Source organism: Megalobrama amblycephala, linkage group LG24 (genome assembly GCF_018812025.1).
Source record: "Megalobrama amblycephala isolate DHTTF-2021 linkage group LG24, ASM1881202v1, whole genome shotgun sequence".
NCBI lineage: Eukaryota > Metazoa > Chordata > Actinopteri > Cypriniformes > Xenocyprididae > Megalobrama > Megalobrama amblycephala.
The window spans coordinates 5581909-5598453 of NC_063067.1; the positions used below are offsets into that span (position 1 = coordinate 5581909).

At 35.7% G+C, this 16545-nt stretch overlaps 1 protein-coding gene across 1 annotated transcript; it reads left to right on the plus strand.

The window, feature by feature from the left end:
* The first annotated feature begins 894 nt into the window (after positions 1-894).
* Positions 895-15433, plus strand: elovl4b (ELOVL fatty acid elongase 4b). The gene is made up of 7 exons (XM_048177657.1): positions 895-1624; positions 6527-6617; positions 6711-6898; positions 8571-8651; positions 9252-9423; positions 12298-12425; positions 13881-15433. Exons 2-7 carry the CDS (start codon positions 6551-6553, stop codon positions 14154-14156), a joined length of 912 nt encoding a protein of 303 aa, XP_048033614.1. The 5' UTR covers positions 895-1624; positions 6527-6550; the 3' UTR covers positions 14157-15433.
* The last annotated feature ends 1112 nt before the right edge of the window (positions 15434-16545 follow it).

Below are 16545 nucleotides of genomic sequence, written 5' to 3' on the forward strand. Positions count from 1 at the left end.
GTGACATATTATACCCAAAAATTCTTCATTCAGTGGACTACCAGTAAAATTGATAAAAATTTAGAATCAAAAATTCTTCAGACACTTTGACCTGACCATGTTTTGCTTAAGTGTTATCTGACATTATTTTTTCTGACACAGTTTAACTCTGAATTTTTTTTAAACTATAGTGAATAAACTGTATTAATGAATGAAATGTTCAAGGTGTCTGAATACCTCTGAATATTTTGGTTTGACTGTATATATATATATATATATATATATATATATATATATATATATATATATATACCATTAAAAATACATTATTACTTAAGCTCTGTCTAATTTTGAGATCTTTAGATCTTTGTACAGGCCTACACTACTTAAGTTTGTGTAAAAACACATGATTGATCTTTGGACTATCATATGGTTACAACTTAAATATTTTTGATGATATCATAATATGATCAGACAAGGTTTATGTATTTTTTTCTGCAAATGCTCTTTTTTTTAGATTTATTGAACTATACAACTGTCAACAAACTGATTTGATCGACAAAAATAAGTGTTCTAGGGTTTGCTGCCACCTTGTGTCTACATTGTGTCCTCACATTGGGACAAAATATTTTCAGCAACAGTATGGATTTGGGGATTTTATTGAGAGGGTCTGTCAGTGGAAAAATTATCATTACATTACATTATACAATATAACATTAATGAACACCATTACATGACAATGTATTATGTATACAATATGATGTAGAGTATAATATATATTACAATAAGATAATACAATAATTTCGTATATATATAAAAAAATACCTGCCAATGGACAAAATTTCATTATACAATTTAATATTAATAAACATAAGGACATGCCAATGTATAATGTATAAAATACGAAATAAACTAAATTAGAACAATAATATAATGAAATTATATTAGATATAAAAGTTATTAAATCAATTATAATAATATCAAAAATAATACTCCTGTCAGTGGAAACATATTGCTACATTAGCTAGCATAACAGTAAACATTACTGCATGCAAATGCATGTATAAAATATTATGTAAAACTAGAATTATAATTTTTAGATATTAAATTATTAAATATGAAAACAATTATATGTATACAAATTGAGTACAAAGTAATATAATGTAATCAAACCTGGGTGAATTTTATAAAAACATAGCAGGAAGTTACATTATAATGACGTTTAAAAAAAAAAAAAAAAAAAAAAAAAAAACTATATCCTATATATCCGAAATATTTTTCTGGGTCCCAAATATATATTTATGTTAAGACAAGCGCTGCTGATGCATCGATTAACACCCCCCAGATAAGACAAAGCTTTAACGCCTAAACAAAGGAGTTATCCGAGCGCACCGGCATGAGCCCCACATGGCGCGACTGCGCATGCTCAGTGCCGGACAGACCGGTGTCCAGTCACTGTCAGACACACTGATCAGATGCGTTTGCCGTTAGTTACATTCTGTTTGCCTTCGCGTTATTATTGCCAAATCTGCGGGGTTGATGTGTTTAAACGCACACTGTAGTTTTAAATCCAGACATTTATTCACTCTCATATTCCACCCGGGCTGCTCCGCACCTGATGTCGGCATAGGCACGCGCTCGCAAGGTAAGACTGTGTGTGTCAAGTGCGTTTAAGTACATTTTCTGCATGATTTCACTCTAGTTCTACCTGTCTTGGAAATTCGCATGCTGTTAAATGCAAATGAGTGTACCGCAAAATGTCAGATCCAGTTAAATCGCTTTAATGGAGATTAGTCAGAGAATCATTCAGCATTGCTCGTTTAAAGGCTTCAAGTTTCTTTTCTGCTTTAAAATATGGTTCCAGTTAGGCGTTTTAGAGCTTGATATCATAGAGGAACATTGGATATTTTCTAGTTCTTGAGAAAACCATCATGTACTCACGCTTTAAAGAACCCAAGATGGTGATCACTGGAATAATGAAAAATGACGAACTTTTTTTTATATAGCTAATAAACATGGAAAACCCATAGTTACCTAATTTCTGCCAGATCTGAACAATTGCATTTGTGTAAATTAATGCATTCAGAGTGTTTAATAGGCTAAGTAATGTTATTTATTGAAAAATAACCAATGCATCGTGACTTTGACAAGTTAAGTTTCCACATAATTTGACAACAGGCTACATTTTGCAGGGTGAATCTACTACTGCAAAACATCAAAGAACCTTTATTTTATTGTGCTCACGTTCGCTTCATTTCATAGTTTGCTCTTTATATTATCAGACTGTTGGCTACACTGCTGCAACTTATGGTTTCCTTCGTTTCTGGAAAAGTTTGAGACCTCAGCTTGCATTTGAAGCATCTGGTGGTGGTAACCTTCATGGTGATCATCCCTCTGAGTGCTGTGGCCTCAGATGTGGGTCGATGGGCATTTGTACTTACACTTTAAGCTCGTAGATCAAAAGGAATTAAAGCCTGACTGACAAATGCTCGTGAAACCTGCTGACACACGCGCGCGGAGGCTTTTGTCTTCAGCAGGGACGTACGGGAACTTTGCACTGCCCGGTGACATGTTTATTTTAACAGAGCTTCGTCTCTTCCGTTTTATAGTGCAAAATCATCATTGCCATCATTGCATAAACCATATTTGGAGACTTAAAACTGTCTGAATGTCATTGCATCAGATACAAAGAAAATGAAGAAAGAGCACAAACACAATTTCTTTATAGCCACAAACCTTAAAGTCTCACCAAGGACGATAACTGTAACGATAAAGATACTAAAAATCGTTACAATGTACGCGACGATTTTATTTTAGAAACGGTTTTAGAAACGGAACAATAATGATAATCTCAGGTACTGTTTATGTGCTTTATTTAATGTTAAAAACATCTAATATGAGGTTGAATATTATTTTGTGTGTCCTTTATTGGTATTGAAAGCAACAATGGACATTTCACCTCAGATCTTCGAAATAAATAAAAGGAAACAAAAACGTTCAAACTGTCAACTCATTGTGAACAGACAAGTGTATTCTATGACAAAGATTGTTTCAGTAACTCAGTATGTATTTTTTTTATAATGTTAAAATGGTGTAATATTCATGAATTTAAGTATGAACTTTTCGTTGCGTGTGCGCTCTTCTGATTGGTTGTGATTTTTGATCGACTTTATCGCGTCTGGTGTAGACTGACAAATTGTTTGTCGCTGGAATCTTATCGCATCGCCTCTGGTTAGGACCAAGACTACCAATAATGGCAATAATGGCTCAGAGAAATGATATCATTAGAATTAACGTTACTTTTAGAACCTTTTTTTTTTCGACTGATGAACAACAAAAACATTGACAGCCAATCAGAATCCATCCTGCTTTAAATAGCTCCAGTATTTAAAACGGCAGACGACAAAACTGCAGCGCGCTTAGAATAAAAAGAATGATATCGTCTGCTGGTGTGGACACTTAACGGTATTTTTATAGTTATAGTTTTTGGTGTAAACGGGCCTTTATGTACAAAAAAAAGCAACATTTTGCATTGTTGCTGTTCAAGAGGAGAAATTGTTTAATTAGCACAAAAGCAGGGCATGATGCCACTATACATGGGTTAAGTTGTCACAATTTTCAAACAGCCATTAAAGCTGTAAAACTAGTAGAAAACACAAAACAATTCTTTAAACAAAAAATAAAAAATGTTTTGGCAAACAGAAAATGCAATTAATAAATTGTAGCCTATAAAAAACAATATAAAACATATAGCTTGCCCCAATATAAAAAAACACTCAACCTTCAGTTAAATCTGTCTTCATTATATAGTTAACTCTTTTCAAATTCATGCTTCCTGGTGTGTTATTTTATTTTAATTAGGTTCACTTGATACCCAACAGATTTAACAAAAATATGATATTGGAATTTTAGTTTGTAGGACAAAAAATACCCTAAAACTATAAACCATGATATAAAACCACTGAAAAAACACATTTGTGAAATTGGACTTTTGACTTTATATTTACTGAAATAAAGATCTTGTGACAACTAGCCCCGGTCTTCCCTATACTGAACATGAAGACATAAGTGTTATGTGACTCTTTGTTTGTTTATAGTTAGTGGAACATGTTCATAATTAATGTGATGAACTACATTTGTGGATACTCTGCTAATACACCTGTGTGAATCTGAGGAGAACTGACTTCATACATCCACTAAAAATAGTCAAACACCAGTTGATTTCAAAGACAATGAGCAAAAATGATGAAAAAGTGAAGAGAAAAGATCCTGCAACTTTCAGCAACACTTGATTTGATATTTTTTATCAAACGCAATGACATTCAGACATTTTAAGTGTGGAAACACCATATATGCATGTGACAACGCATACAGTATTGACCTGCAGTATTGTTGCTTTCATTTGTGTGACTATTTTATTATGCAAAAAAACAAAAATCAGTCAATTTTAACCTGATATACTGTAACCACAAGTATTTTAGCATAGCTTATTCTCTCACTGCTTTGCTGGCAAATTTTGCTTTCATGTTATATTTTATTTGGGATCGGTACTGTATACAACTGCCCTGTTTTCCTTCAGTTTGTCTCAGTGCAAAATGATAGGGATGCTAAATAATGCACGGGTGTCAGCACGGCTGCGAAAGACGGGCAGATTATGTAATGACACTGGTGAACTGTGACCCAAATTAATTCTGCTTACCTGGCACTCAGGTGTGGAACATGATTTAGTTGTGACTTGTTGAGTTAAAGGATTAGTCCGCTTTTAAATACACTTTTCCTGATAATTCACTCACCCCCATGTCATCCAAGATGTTTATGTCTTTCTTTTGTCAGTTGAAAAGAAATGAAGGTTTTTGAGGAAAACATTCCAGGATTATTCTCCTTACAGTGGATTTCAATGGTTACCAACAGATTGAAGGTCAAAATTACAGTTTCAGTGCAGCTTCAAGGGCTTTAAACGATACCAGATGAGTAATAAGGGTCTTATCTAGCGAATCGATCGGTCATTTTCGAAAAAAATACAACCGTTTATGCTTTATAAACAAAATATCGCCTTGAACGTACTTTCCGCTTCCGCATTCTTCATAACGCTTACGCTGAATGTCCTACGCCTTCCCTATTCAAGTTACGGAAAAAAACGAAACTGGTGCCGCGTTCGTTCCGTAAGTAGAATAGGTAAAGCGTAGGACATTCTGCGTAAGCGTTATGAAGAATGCGGAAACGGAAAGTACGTTGAAGGCGATATTTTGTTTATAAAGCATAAACGATTGTATTTTTTTCGAAAATGACCGATCGATTCGCTAGATAAGACCCTTATTCCTCATCTGGTATCGTTTAAAGCCCTTGAAGCTGCACTGAAACTGTAATTTTGACCTTCAATCTGTTGGTAGCCATTGAAATCCACTGTAAGGAGAATAATCCTGGAATGTTTTCCTCAAAAACCTTAATTTCTTTTCGACTGACGAAAGAAAGACATTTTTCTCCATATAGTGGACTTCACTGGGGTTCAACAGGTTGAAGGTCCAAACTGCAGTTTCAAAGCAGCTTCAAAGGGCTCTACGTTCTAGTGAAACGATTGGCCATTTTCTAAAAATAAATAAAAATTATATACTTTTTAACCACAAATGCTCACCTTGCACTGCTCTGCTATGCGCCACGCATTGCATAATCACATTGAAAGGTCAGGCGTCACGTAGGCGAAAGTACCACGGTAAAACTCAAAAACTTCAAAATCGTCTGACATCGTTGTTTTACTTTTTTTTGTAAAGGACGTTTGACTTAGTCTTTGCATGTTTGCTTTGTAACACTTGCTCGGTACTTCCGTCTACGTCACGCGAGACCTTTCCAACGTGATTACATAATGCGTGGCGTATCGCAGAGCAGTGCAAGATGAGCATTTGTGGTTAAAAAGTGTATAATTGTTTCTTTTTTTTTCGAAAATGGCCAATCGTTTCTCTAGATAAGACTCTTATTTCTCATCTTGGATCATGTAGAACAATTTGAAGCTGTAGTGAAACTAATTTTGATCTTCAACTGTTTGGTGCCCATTGAAGTCCACTATATGGAGAAAAATCCTGGAATGTTTTCATCAAAAACTTTAATTTCTTTTCGACTGAAGAAAAAAAGACATAAACATCTTGGATGACATGGGGGTGAGTAAATTATCAGGAAATTTTAATTCTGAAGTGAACTAATCTTTTAATAAAAACTACATTGACGTAAAAATGACAAAAAAATACAATTAAACTAAAATTAAACTGAGAACAGTAAATATAAAAATAAAAAAATAAAATATTAATAAAAACTATAGTCTCAATGATACTAAAATAACACAGACTGTTATCCATCATACATTTCAGATCAGTTATTGTGTAACAGAATCTTATTACAGCACATTTATGTGGCACAGTGTAATCAGCAATCAAAATCCAATATTTAGTCTTGTGAAATGATCTTTGTATGACTCTTCTGTCCTGAAGGAATTAATGTCATATTGTGCAAGAAAAATCCCTTTTAAACTGCTTCTATTCCGTTTGTTCCTTCACAGGATAATCATCTTAGAACTAGAACCATGGAGACAGTCATTCACTTTATGAATGACTCTGCAGAGTTTTATAAATGGAGCCTTACCATAGCAGGTGAGAATATTCTGAAACGTATATACATATATAGTAATATATATATGAATATTAAAAATTAATTGAACTGTGTTTCATGTGTTTGAATCTCAGATAAGCGTGTGGAGAAATGGCCGATGATGTCGTCGCCGCTCCCCACCCTGGGGATCAGCGTTCTCTACCTGCTCTTCCTCTGGGCCGGACCCCTTTACATGCAGAACCGCGAGCCTTTTCAGCTCAGGAAAACCCTCATTGTGTACAACTTCAGCATGGTGCTGCTCAACTTCTACATCTTCAAAGAGGTCTGTTGGGGTCCATTCTTGTCAATACATTCGAATCTAGTGGGACATGGAAGCATCATGGCACCAGAAAATACTAGTGATGCGATAGTAATTTTCAAATGCTAATAATATGCTAAATACAGCAGTACTGCAATATGCATAGTAAAGAATATCAGCATTATGCATTAACTTGCAAAAGACTGAAATCACAGCATTCTGTTTACGTTTCTTGCAAAAAATAAGCGGCATGCAAAGAAATTGGTTTGCTTTTCACATGCATTCTGAGTGGAAGCCAACTTTACACATCTATACTGTGAAGAAAAAAATCATATTCACCATCAAAAGATATTTAAACATCCTTAAAACAAGATAAATATAGTGTTTTAAGAGAATATATCTTACATTTATCTTTCTAATGCTATTGGCAAGTTTGTTGTTTCTTGTTTTAAGCATGCACCTCACTACATTTATGTTTAAAAAATTGCTAAGGAAACTGTTTTTGCTTGAAAAGTGAAGAATTGCACATACATTATAAATACATATATAAAGTAGTGGCCAAAAGTGATGTCTGGAGGGGATATTTGTTAATTAATTACCCTACAAGTTTGATTAAACCATCAAAATATGAGGAACATTATATATATATATATATATATATATATATATATATATATATATATATATATATATATATATGTTTACCTGTGCATTTTTTTGCATAGTAAAATAAACCTGTAGCTGTAGGCTATAGTTTGCCTTTTTTGCCAAATCATTTTTTCAGATAAATACCTTACCAAGTGTTACCATATATATATATATATATATATATATATATATATATATATATATATATATATATATATATGAGGGAAGAACAAACCCCTAAACTTGGTTAAGGTATTTATCTGACAAAATGATTTGGCAAAAAAGGCAAACTACAGCTACAGGTTTATTTTACTATGCAAAAAAATGCATAGGTAAACAAAAAGCTCACAGGAAAAAGCATACATTGACTACAACATAATCAGTTATTAATATTTCAGTGATTCTCTCTCGATTTTGCATGCGTTCATAATTTCTTTGTGTGACAGCCTGGCCAAAAATGATGGCATGTTTTGTAATTTCACAATATGCTGACAAAATCTTTAACAAATTTTAAATAATATTTGAAGAAAGGGTGAAGATGTCAATTTTCCAAGGCCAGACATCACTTTTGGCCACTACTTTATATAAAAAAATATGTAAAAATATATATAAAAAAATAAATATAAATATTTCCTTGTAAAAAAAAAAATGAAATGAGACTACTATGCAATAAAATTTTAGTTTATATTCACGCATGAAGTGTTTTCTGTGTGAAGAAATAGTAATGCAGTGATTTCAGTCCAGCAATAGTGCAATAGTGTACAGACAGACCACAGACAGGTCACAGATGTTTTGGCACTAGATCACTGGCACAAAAAAATTGTGCCATATTTGACTTCTTACACAGACAATCTGTTGCTTGTTTCATAGGTTATCTGCAGCAAACAAAAAATAAGCTATGAAAGGACACAGAAATGCACAGTCTGCATTTGACGAAAGGAATAAACTGTGGCAAATCAAGCAGTCCATCGCATACAGTCTTCACCTTTAACCTTTCCTTGAGCACATATTAATGATAATGAATAATGTCAATGTTTTTTCTCTCTAGCTGCTCCTGGGCTCGAGAGCGGCCGGATACAGCTACCTCTGTCAGCCCGTGAACTACTCGAATGATGTTAATGAAGTCAGGGTAAGAAATACACTGTCAGCCCTTACTAAATGAGCTGCTAATGTCTTTATATAGAGCTTATTATAATGACTATAGAAAAAAAAAAAGAAAAAATCCAGACTGAAGCCATGAACTTGTAGACCTTTAGCATGCAGAGGGTATTTTACAGCTGTAGGAAAAGGGAGAAAGTTGAAGAGAGACTTAACTGTATCGGGAGGCCGGAATGCCGAATCCCAGGATACCGCTTTCACTGGTGTCGGTTAGAGTTTCCTCATGCTGATTTCTTGGCATGCATCGTCACCCTCATTGGCAAGCTTGGTTTCCCTGGTGACGTGAGGACAGAGATGAGGTCAGGAGTCTCTCCACCTGTAGGCCACACCTCCATTTTCATGACTCTTGCTAACAGTGTACCTAAAGAGCAAATTAATTAAAATTAATCATTTTATACCTTTATTTAAAGTGACTTTAAGACGCTCATACGATGAACAGTCCACTGGAGTGAGCTTAGGTTATGTGTCTTGATCAAAGCTTCAGTGGTTATGGATAGACAGATAGATAGATAGATAGACAGGTCAAGATGTAAGATATCTAGTGTCACTGAGTCTAGTGGTGTTCCTGCAGATAGCGTCAGCTCTGTGGTGGTACTACATCTCTAAGGGAGTGGAGTTTCTGGACACAGTGTTCTTCATCATGAGGAAGAAGTTTAATCAGGTCAGCTTCCTGCATGTCTATCATCACTGCACAATGTTCATCCTGTGGTGGATCGGCATCAAGTGGGTTCCTGGCGGACAGTGTGAGTACAAACACACACACACACACACACACATTCATTGACACAATGCAATCTCTAGCTTCTTACCCTAACTTCACCCATCTCTTCTAAGTGCCTAACCCTCACCGTCAATCTACCCTTAACGTAATTACAACCTCATCCTTAAAACCAAGTCTTAAAACAGGCCTTTAAAGGGATCTCAGAACCGGCCAAATGTCCTCGCTTTAGTCACTCTGTCCTCACTCCGATGGTCTAAAACTCAAACTGTCCTCACAAAGATAGTTGTACGAGTAAACATTTGTTTGTGAACATTTTTTTGCATATACTGTACTATTTCAAAAGGTGCTATATATATTTTTTTTTTTTTAAAAAGTGCTTTTACAAGCAAACGTCTTTATATGCATCTCACCATTAACACCTATGTGAGGAAAGTAAGTTGTAGACCAGGAAGGTGGATCATCTGAAATGTGAAAGGTTGATTTGCATGAGAACCATTTACAGAAACTTCTTGACATTAAGTGTGCATTTTGAGGCTTGACCGAAAATCTAAAACAGAGGAAGGATAAGGGGATTTGAGAAAAAGGGAGGAAAGGTTAGGAGAGCCTATAGGGGGTGTGGAAGGGGTCAAAGGGTACAGACGGGTACAGATGGTCAGAGGCTAATAAGGAGGAAAGGGTGAACAAAGGATAATGATCTGAAATGGGTGGAGGATAGGGGTGGGAATCTTTAAGCGCCTCATGAGCCGATCCGATTCCGATTCTGGGAGTCACGATCCGATTCCAAAACGATTCTTGATCCACTTTTTTTCTTACTAATTAATTAGTTTTGTAAACTTAAATTTTATTTATTTAATATATGTAATCTATGTAATTATAAGTACTTTTTAAATAATTACTAGTTTAAAAAAATAATTAATAAAATTGTATGTTAAGATTTTTAAATATAGGCTATCAACAGCTTCAAAACATAAAAGCAAGTAGTCTAATAATAAATAATAATAAAGAGGAACAACAAGCAATAAACAAAGAGTGTTTTCAGTATTTAAGAGTATCTGAAAGTTTCCCATTCAAAAGCTGTGAGGGATTTTTTTATATCTTTCTCAGCATCCACAATAATGCATAGATCTCTTTTGAAGTATAAGACATCTTTAAGACATCTAACTGACTGTGTTTACATTAATTTTGCGTCATAAAAGCATTTTGAGATGCAAGTAGGCTACATTTAAACACTTAAATGAGTCGTTTAAGGCGAGCGCCCTTCACAAAGCGCACGTGGAAATCGAAAGCAGCCTTCTGTCAGTGAGTTTCATATTTATAAAATATAAGCCCACAGCACTCCAAACAACATAAACGATGCCTTCGTAGAGCATTTGTAAGGAAAATAGGCTCGGGAGAGTAAGCTCAACTTCCATATGAATGAACTGAAAACGCTCGCTCTGCTCCGTGCCAGTGGACACGCACTGTAAGGCACGTCCTGATTTTGTTGATCCTGGAACAACATTCCAGTCTGAAAAATTAGTCTTAACCCTATTCCTACCCCTAAACCTAACCCTATCCATAAGTTATCCCAAAAATCAGAGGGAAATGATAGATGAATAACACTGATGTAGAAGCACCAATTCATGATTTTAAGCCTAAACTTGAGATAATCTGTAAACTTGTCCCTCAAATCTGATTTGAATATTGATCCGGGATAAACAAAAATGTTGACCCAGGAACATTTTGAACTCAGCAAAATCAGGTTCAGTCACCGTAAGCACACGCGGCGTCATCTCGCAACCGCGGTTAAAATAAGCTCCGATTCAATTCTGAAATTCTTAGAATCGATCCAGAATCGTTGAAGAGAGAATCGCCATGCATCGATTTTTTTCTCCCACTCCTAGTGGAGGAGGTCAACGTTTAGATCATCTTGTGTCTCAACAAATGCTGATAACACTTCCAGAACATTTCATATTCAGCGCTTGATGTTAAAAGATGTAATATAAATCTCTGGTGTCCCCAGAATGTGTCTCAAAATACCCCACAGATCATTTATTATAGCTTTAACAGCTCGCGCTTCGGTTGCTCAACAACAACAAAGCTGGAGAATCTCACGCAGCCAAAATGAGGATTGTCAGTAACGGTGTTCAGCCTTACATTGTTCAAACCGGAGTCGACACTGATGGAGAGACTCAGGAAGAAGTTACAACTTTTAGAATGAAACTGGACGTTTCTGAATGGTTAGTGGATAAATTTATGTAGTTGCTGTGGAGTTGATTCAACTCATCCACTAGCATGTGCCGTCATGTTCATCTTTTGTGTGAATCCAGCGTTGAATTGATCCTCGTTTGTGAAGCAGTCCGGCGTAAAATGACGGCATGACAACAACACTCTACTACAACAACTCTTCCTCTTCTCTAAAGCAGCCCAACATGGCCACACCCGCTTTGTTGTGTGTTCTCAGGGGCGGGGTTTATGTAAATGTTAGGGTTTGTGATGTCACTAACCCGGGAAGAAGCTTGTTGTAGTCCTTAAAAAGTGATTTCTGTAAAAGAAAATATCTCCCTTTGCATTGAACTTTGAGCGTCGTAACTTTGCAGATGTTGTTTATCCTCAAACAGCAACATTACACACTAACTAAAGATAAAAAGTGAAATCATAATCAAGGACCCCTTTTGGCTCTTCATACATCATTACCTCATTGGTGAAACTTGATCAGAACGGATTTCTGTCTTAGAAAAATTTCCACATGAATGTGACATGGAAAATTCATTTTAACCGTGATCCATGAAGAGTCTCAAAGAGTCCCAAAAATATACCATGATCTTACAGTATCCTATAACTTCATCAATATTTTGTTGGACCAACATATTTTTTTGATGTTATATCTAACTAAATCTCCTTCCTTCCTTCACAGCTTTCTTTGGCGCTACAATTAACTCAGGCATTCATGTGCTGATGTATGGTTACTACGGCTTGGCGGCGTTCGGCCCAAAGATCCAGAAGTACCTGTGGTGGAAGAAATACCTCACTATTATTCAGATGGTAAATAAACACTCCACGTCCCTCTTAGCTCCTTAAACAATAATTTGATTGACTGAAATACAACTGTGACTCAACCTGCTATTAGTTTTCACAAGCTCAAGATACACAATTCAAATGATTAATATTTTGAGTTGGGTTTTAAAAATGCATTGTTACTTTGAAAGTTCAATGCATTGATTGCAGAATTTAATAATCAGTTATAAATACTATTATAAACATTATTATAATAAAATTCAACATTGATTTCTTATCCAAAATACAATTATTGAGCCTGTGAATGTACAATCTGGTGTATTTTTGAAAACATTCCGCTACTGTGTAAATAGTCCATCCAATTACTACTGGAAATAATTAAAGGGTTAGTTCACCCAAAAATGAAAATTATGTCATTAATGACTCACCCTCATGTCGTTCCAAACCCGTAAGACCTCCGTTCATCTTCGGAACACAGTTTAAGATATTTTAGATTTAGTCCGAGAGCTTTCTGTCCCTCCATTGAAAGTGTATGTACGGTAGACTGTCCATGTCCAGAAAGGTAATAAAAACATCATCAAAGTAGTCCATGTGACATCAGAGGGTCAGTTAGAAGTTTCTGAAGCATCGAAAATACATTTTGGTCCAAAAATAACAAAAACTACGACTTTATTCAGCATTGTATTCTCTTCCTGGTCTGTTGTCAATCCGGGTTCACGACTCCGCAGTGACGCTGCTGACGCGTTATCCGGTGCGCCCGAGCTTCATTTACAGTCTGAGGTAAAAGTGCATTACCAACGCCGACAGATGAAAGGATTCAATGGAATCAATTCAATGGAATCAATTCAATGGAATCAATTCAGTGGAAACAATTCAGTGGAATCAATTCAATGGAAAGGATTCCGGAAGAGAATACAATGCTGAATAAAGTCATAGTTTTTGTTATTTTTGGACCAAAATGTATTTTCGATGCTTCAAAAACTTCTAACTAACCCACTGATGTCACATGGACTACTTTGATGATGTTTTTATTACCTTTCTGGACATGGACAGTCTACCGTACATACATTTTCAATGGAGGGACAGAAAGCTCTCAGACTAAATCTAAAATGTCTTTTATGCTGCTTGATATTGCAAAGTATTATTTGTTATCATATTATTTTAATTATCAAAATAATAAGTGCAAATAGTTTTACAGATTACTGCACTTTCTAGTTATTTACACTAATGAATCGGAAGTCTCACACATTCAAAGAAAATAGCTTATTTCCACATTGCAAAATAAGGTGGATAGCTAAATATAGTGAACTATTGTGTCTAAACTAAAGTGGTAAAATCTATCAATCAACCCAACAGAACATCTCTTGGTGCGTACATATTGTCATTTTATGATTTCATTTGACACCTTGAAGCTCTTCTAGGCTACTTGAAGCAATCAAAGAAGCCTTTAAAGTTGCAGATTTCTGTTTCTAACCCATTTAGATCCAGTTCCACGTCACCATTGGTCATGCCGCTCACTCTCTCTACACGGGCTGCCCGTTCCCGGCCTGGATGCAGTGGGCTCTGATCGGCTACGCCGTCACGTTCATCATCCTGTTTGCCAATTTCTACTACCAGACCTACCGCCGCCAGCCACGGCTCAAGTCGTCAAAATCTGCCGTTAATGGCGTCTCCACAGCAAGTAATGGCACCACTAAGGCACCGGAGATCACGGAAAATGGAAAGAAACAAAAGAAAGGAAAAGGAAAACATGACTGAAAAGAAACACTGGGTCTCATGGGGTTCAAAATGCCCATGTAATCTCAACCACAACAGACTGTTTGGTAATTGGTCTTTTTGTAGTCAACTTGTTGATTGTATTTCAAACTAGGGACATTTCTTAAGGATACCAATGCAACCAATTCTGTGTGACGTCACTTTCTCAGTCATCTCCTGATGTTTAGGCTACTTGTGAATATTTTATAATCTAATATGTCCCTTGTGGTATGCCGAATCTGAACAGCAAACTACTTTGAGATATTTATTTATCATCTAGGGGGAGAATAGTTAGTTTTAAACTTTTTTTTTTTCCACAGAATGACAGATAAATATGCTTTTTTTCACATAAACTTAGCTGATTCTCTTAAAGTTTTTATTGAATATAATAAGATGATGAAAGATTCTTACATAAACAGCTCATCTGGATGCTTCACATGTCCTTCCTCTGGTCCCAATGGCAGGCGGTTTTCTTGACAATCTTGAATCCTGAAACAACAAATGATATGGAGTCTTTCAAGATGCAAGACTGAATCACTTCCATAACACATGTGGATAATCCCACAAATCTCATTTTCTGTTTTTTAATAGCTATAATTATTGTCAGTTTGAATCTTCATTTGTAGTGAAACAGTGGTGTTTAAGGACTCTGGTGACCGTTATTACAAATAGACGATTTTTAAAGTGGCAATACAATTCAACCAAAGAAAATCACTTTATATTTGGTGGGTTTATACTTTTGCATTAGATATGTTAAATTTAATTTCCTGTACTGAACAAGTTCCTGAGAATGCATGCAGTAATGATGGTATCATCGCTTTATACTCAGGTAGTTTTACATGTTTTTGTTCATGTAAATTTAGACACATACACTGCATACACACACACTTGTGTCCTTAATATCCAATATGTGTACTCCTCTCTATTGCTTTGTGCATGTAGCTTTTTATGAAGTTTTTGCAAAAGTCATATTACATTACAGCTACACTAATTTTGCTTTTTGTTCCCTTTATGAAAAAAAAAGAAGTTCCCTATTAATAAAATCCAACAATTCTAAAAACAGGTAGACAACTCTCAAAACATGTTTGAAAACTGCTGTCTATGCTGTATATTTCCTGTGTGCATGAATACTCTTAAAGTCACACAGGAAGTGCACAGGCGGTGTTTGTGATCTGCACTTTGTGTACAGCGGAAATCATGTCACAGCTTTAATGTTCCTCTTATAATAAACCATACCAATTGATAAAGAACTGAATGAAATAAACAGGATGTCAACCTCATTTTCTGTCTTGTGTCGCTCTCTTTCATGTATGTTGGTTTATGACTCAATTACATACAAATTACGTATTTCTTTTGCCAATTAAAGCAATACTTTAGTTCATACTTTAATTTTAAGCATTTACACCAAGGACGATAACTATAACGATTTAATAATTGCTCTTATCAGTGAAGTCAAATCAAGTCACCTTTGTTTATATAGCGCTTTTTACAATGCAGATTGTGTCAAAGCAGCTTTACATTCATAACTGGTACATAATTTTGGCTGCACAGCAGCTCTTAAAGAATAGTGTTAATGCAGGCAGATCAAAGCACTGTTGAATATCAAATGTCAAGTCAAATGTCAAGTGTCCCCAACTAAGCAACCCAAAGGTGACAGCGGCAAGGAACCCAAACTCCAACAGGTGACATCAGGTGGCAAACAAGTGGTGTTAAAAAGGAGAAACCAGGCTTAGTCGGGGGGCTAGTTATCCTCTGTCCGCACCGCATCTATAGCAATAACGACACAGAGAAATGATAGTTGGAACCAGAATCCTAGCTTTTCAGAGCATCTCCAAAGCCACGCCTCCTTCAAAACACATGAACATGCACAGCCAGAGCAGATTCTACAAAGTATCATGAGAAACGGCGTTAAATTAAAGACTTTATATATAGAAAGACAGTGCACTGCTATTGTTATAAATAGAAAAAATTGCAATGCGCAATGTGGCGGAATAAGTCCCGCCTTCTAAATAGAGCCAGTCAGCGATTGGTAAAGTCATCATCGCTGCAGCTGCCGTTAGAAGCTCCGGTTGCTATAGAAACAGTCAGACACATGCTTCCTATAAAGACACGTGATTAAGACTGAGTATGTGCATTAGCTTGATCCAGCCTGATAACTACCGTTTTTTGTCATGATTTGAGCGTTTAGAAACTAAATTAAAGGGATAGTTCACCCAAAAATGAAAATTTGATGTTTATCTGCTTACCCCCAGGGCATCCAAGATGTAGCTGACTTTGTTTCTTCAGTAGAACACAAATGATGGTTTTTAACTCCAACCGTTGCGGTCTGTCAGTAGTATAATGCATGTCAATGGAAACTCCATCTATAAGAGTAAAAAAAAACATGCACAGA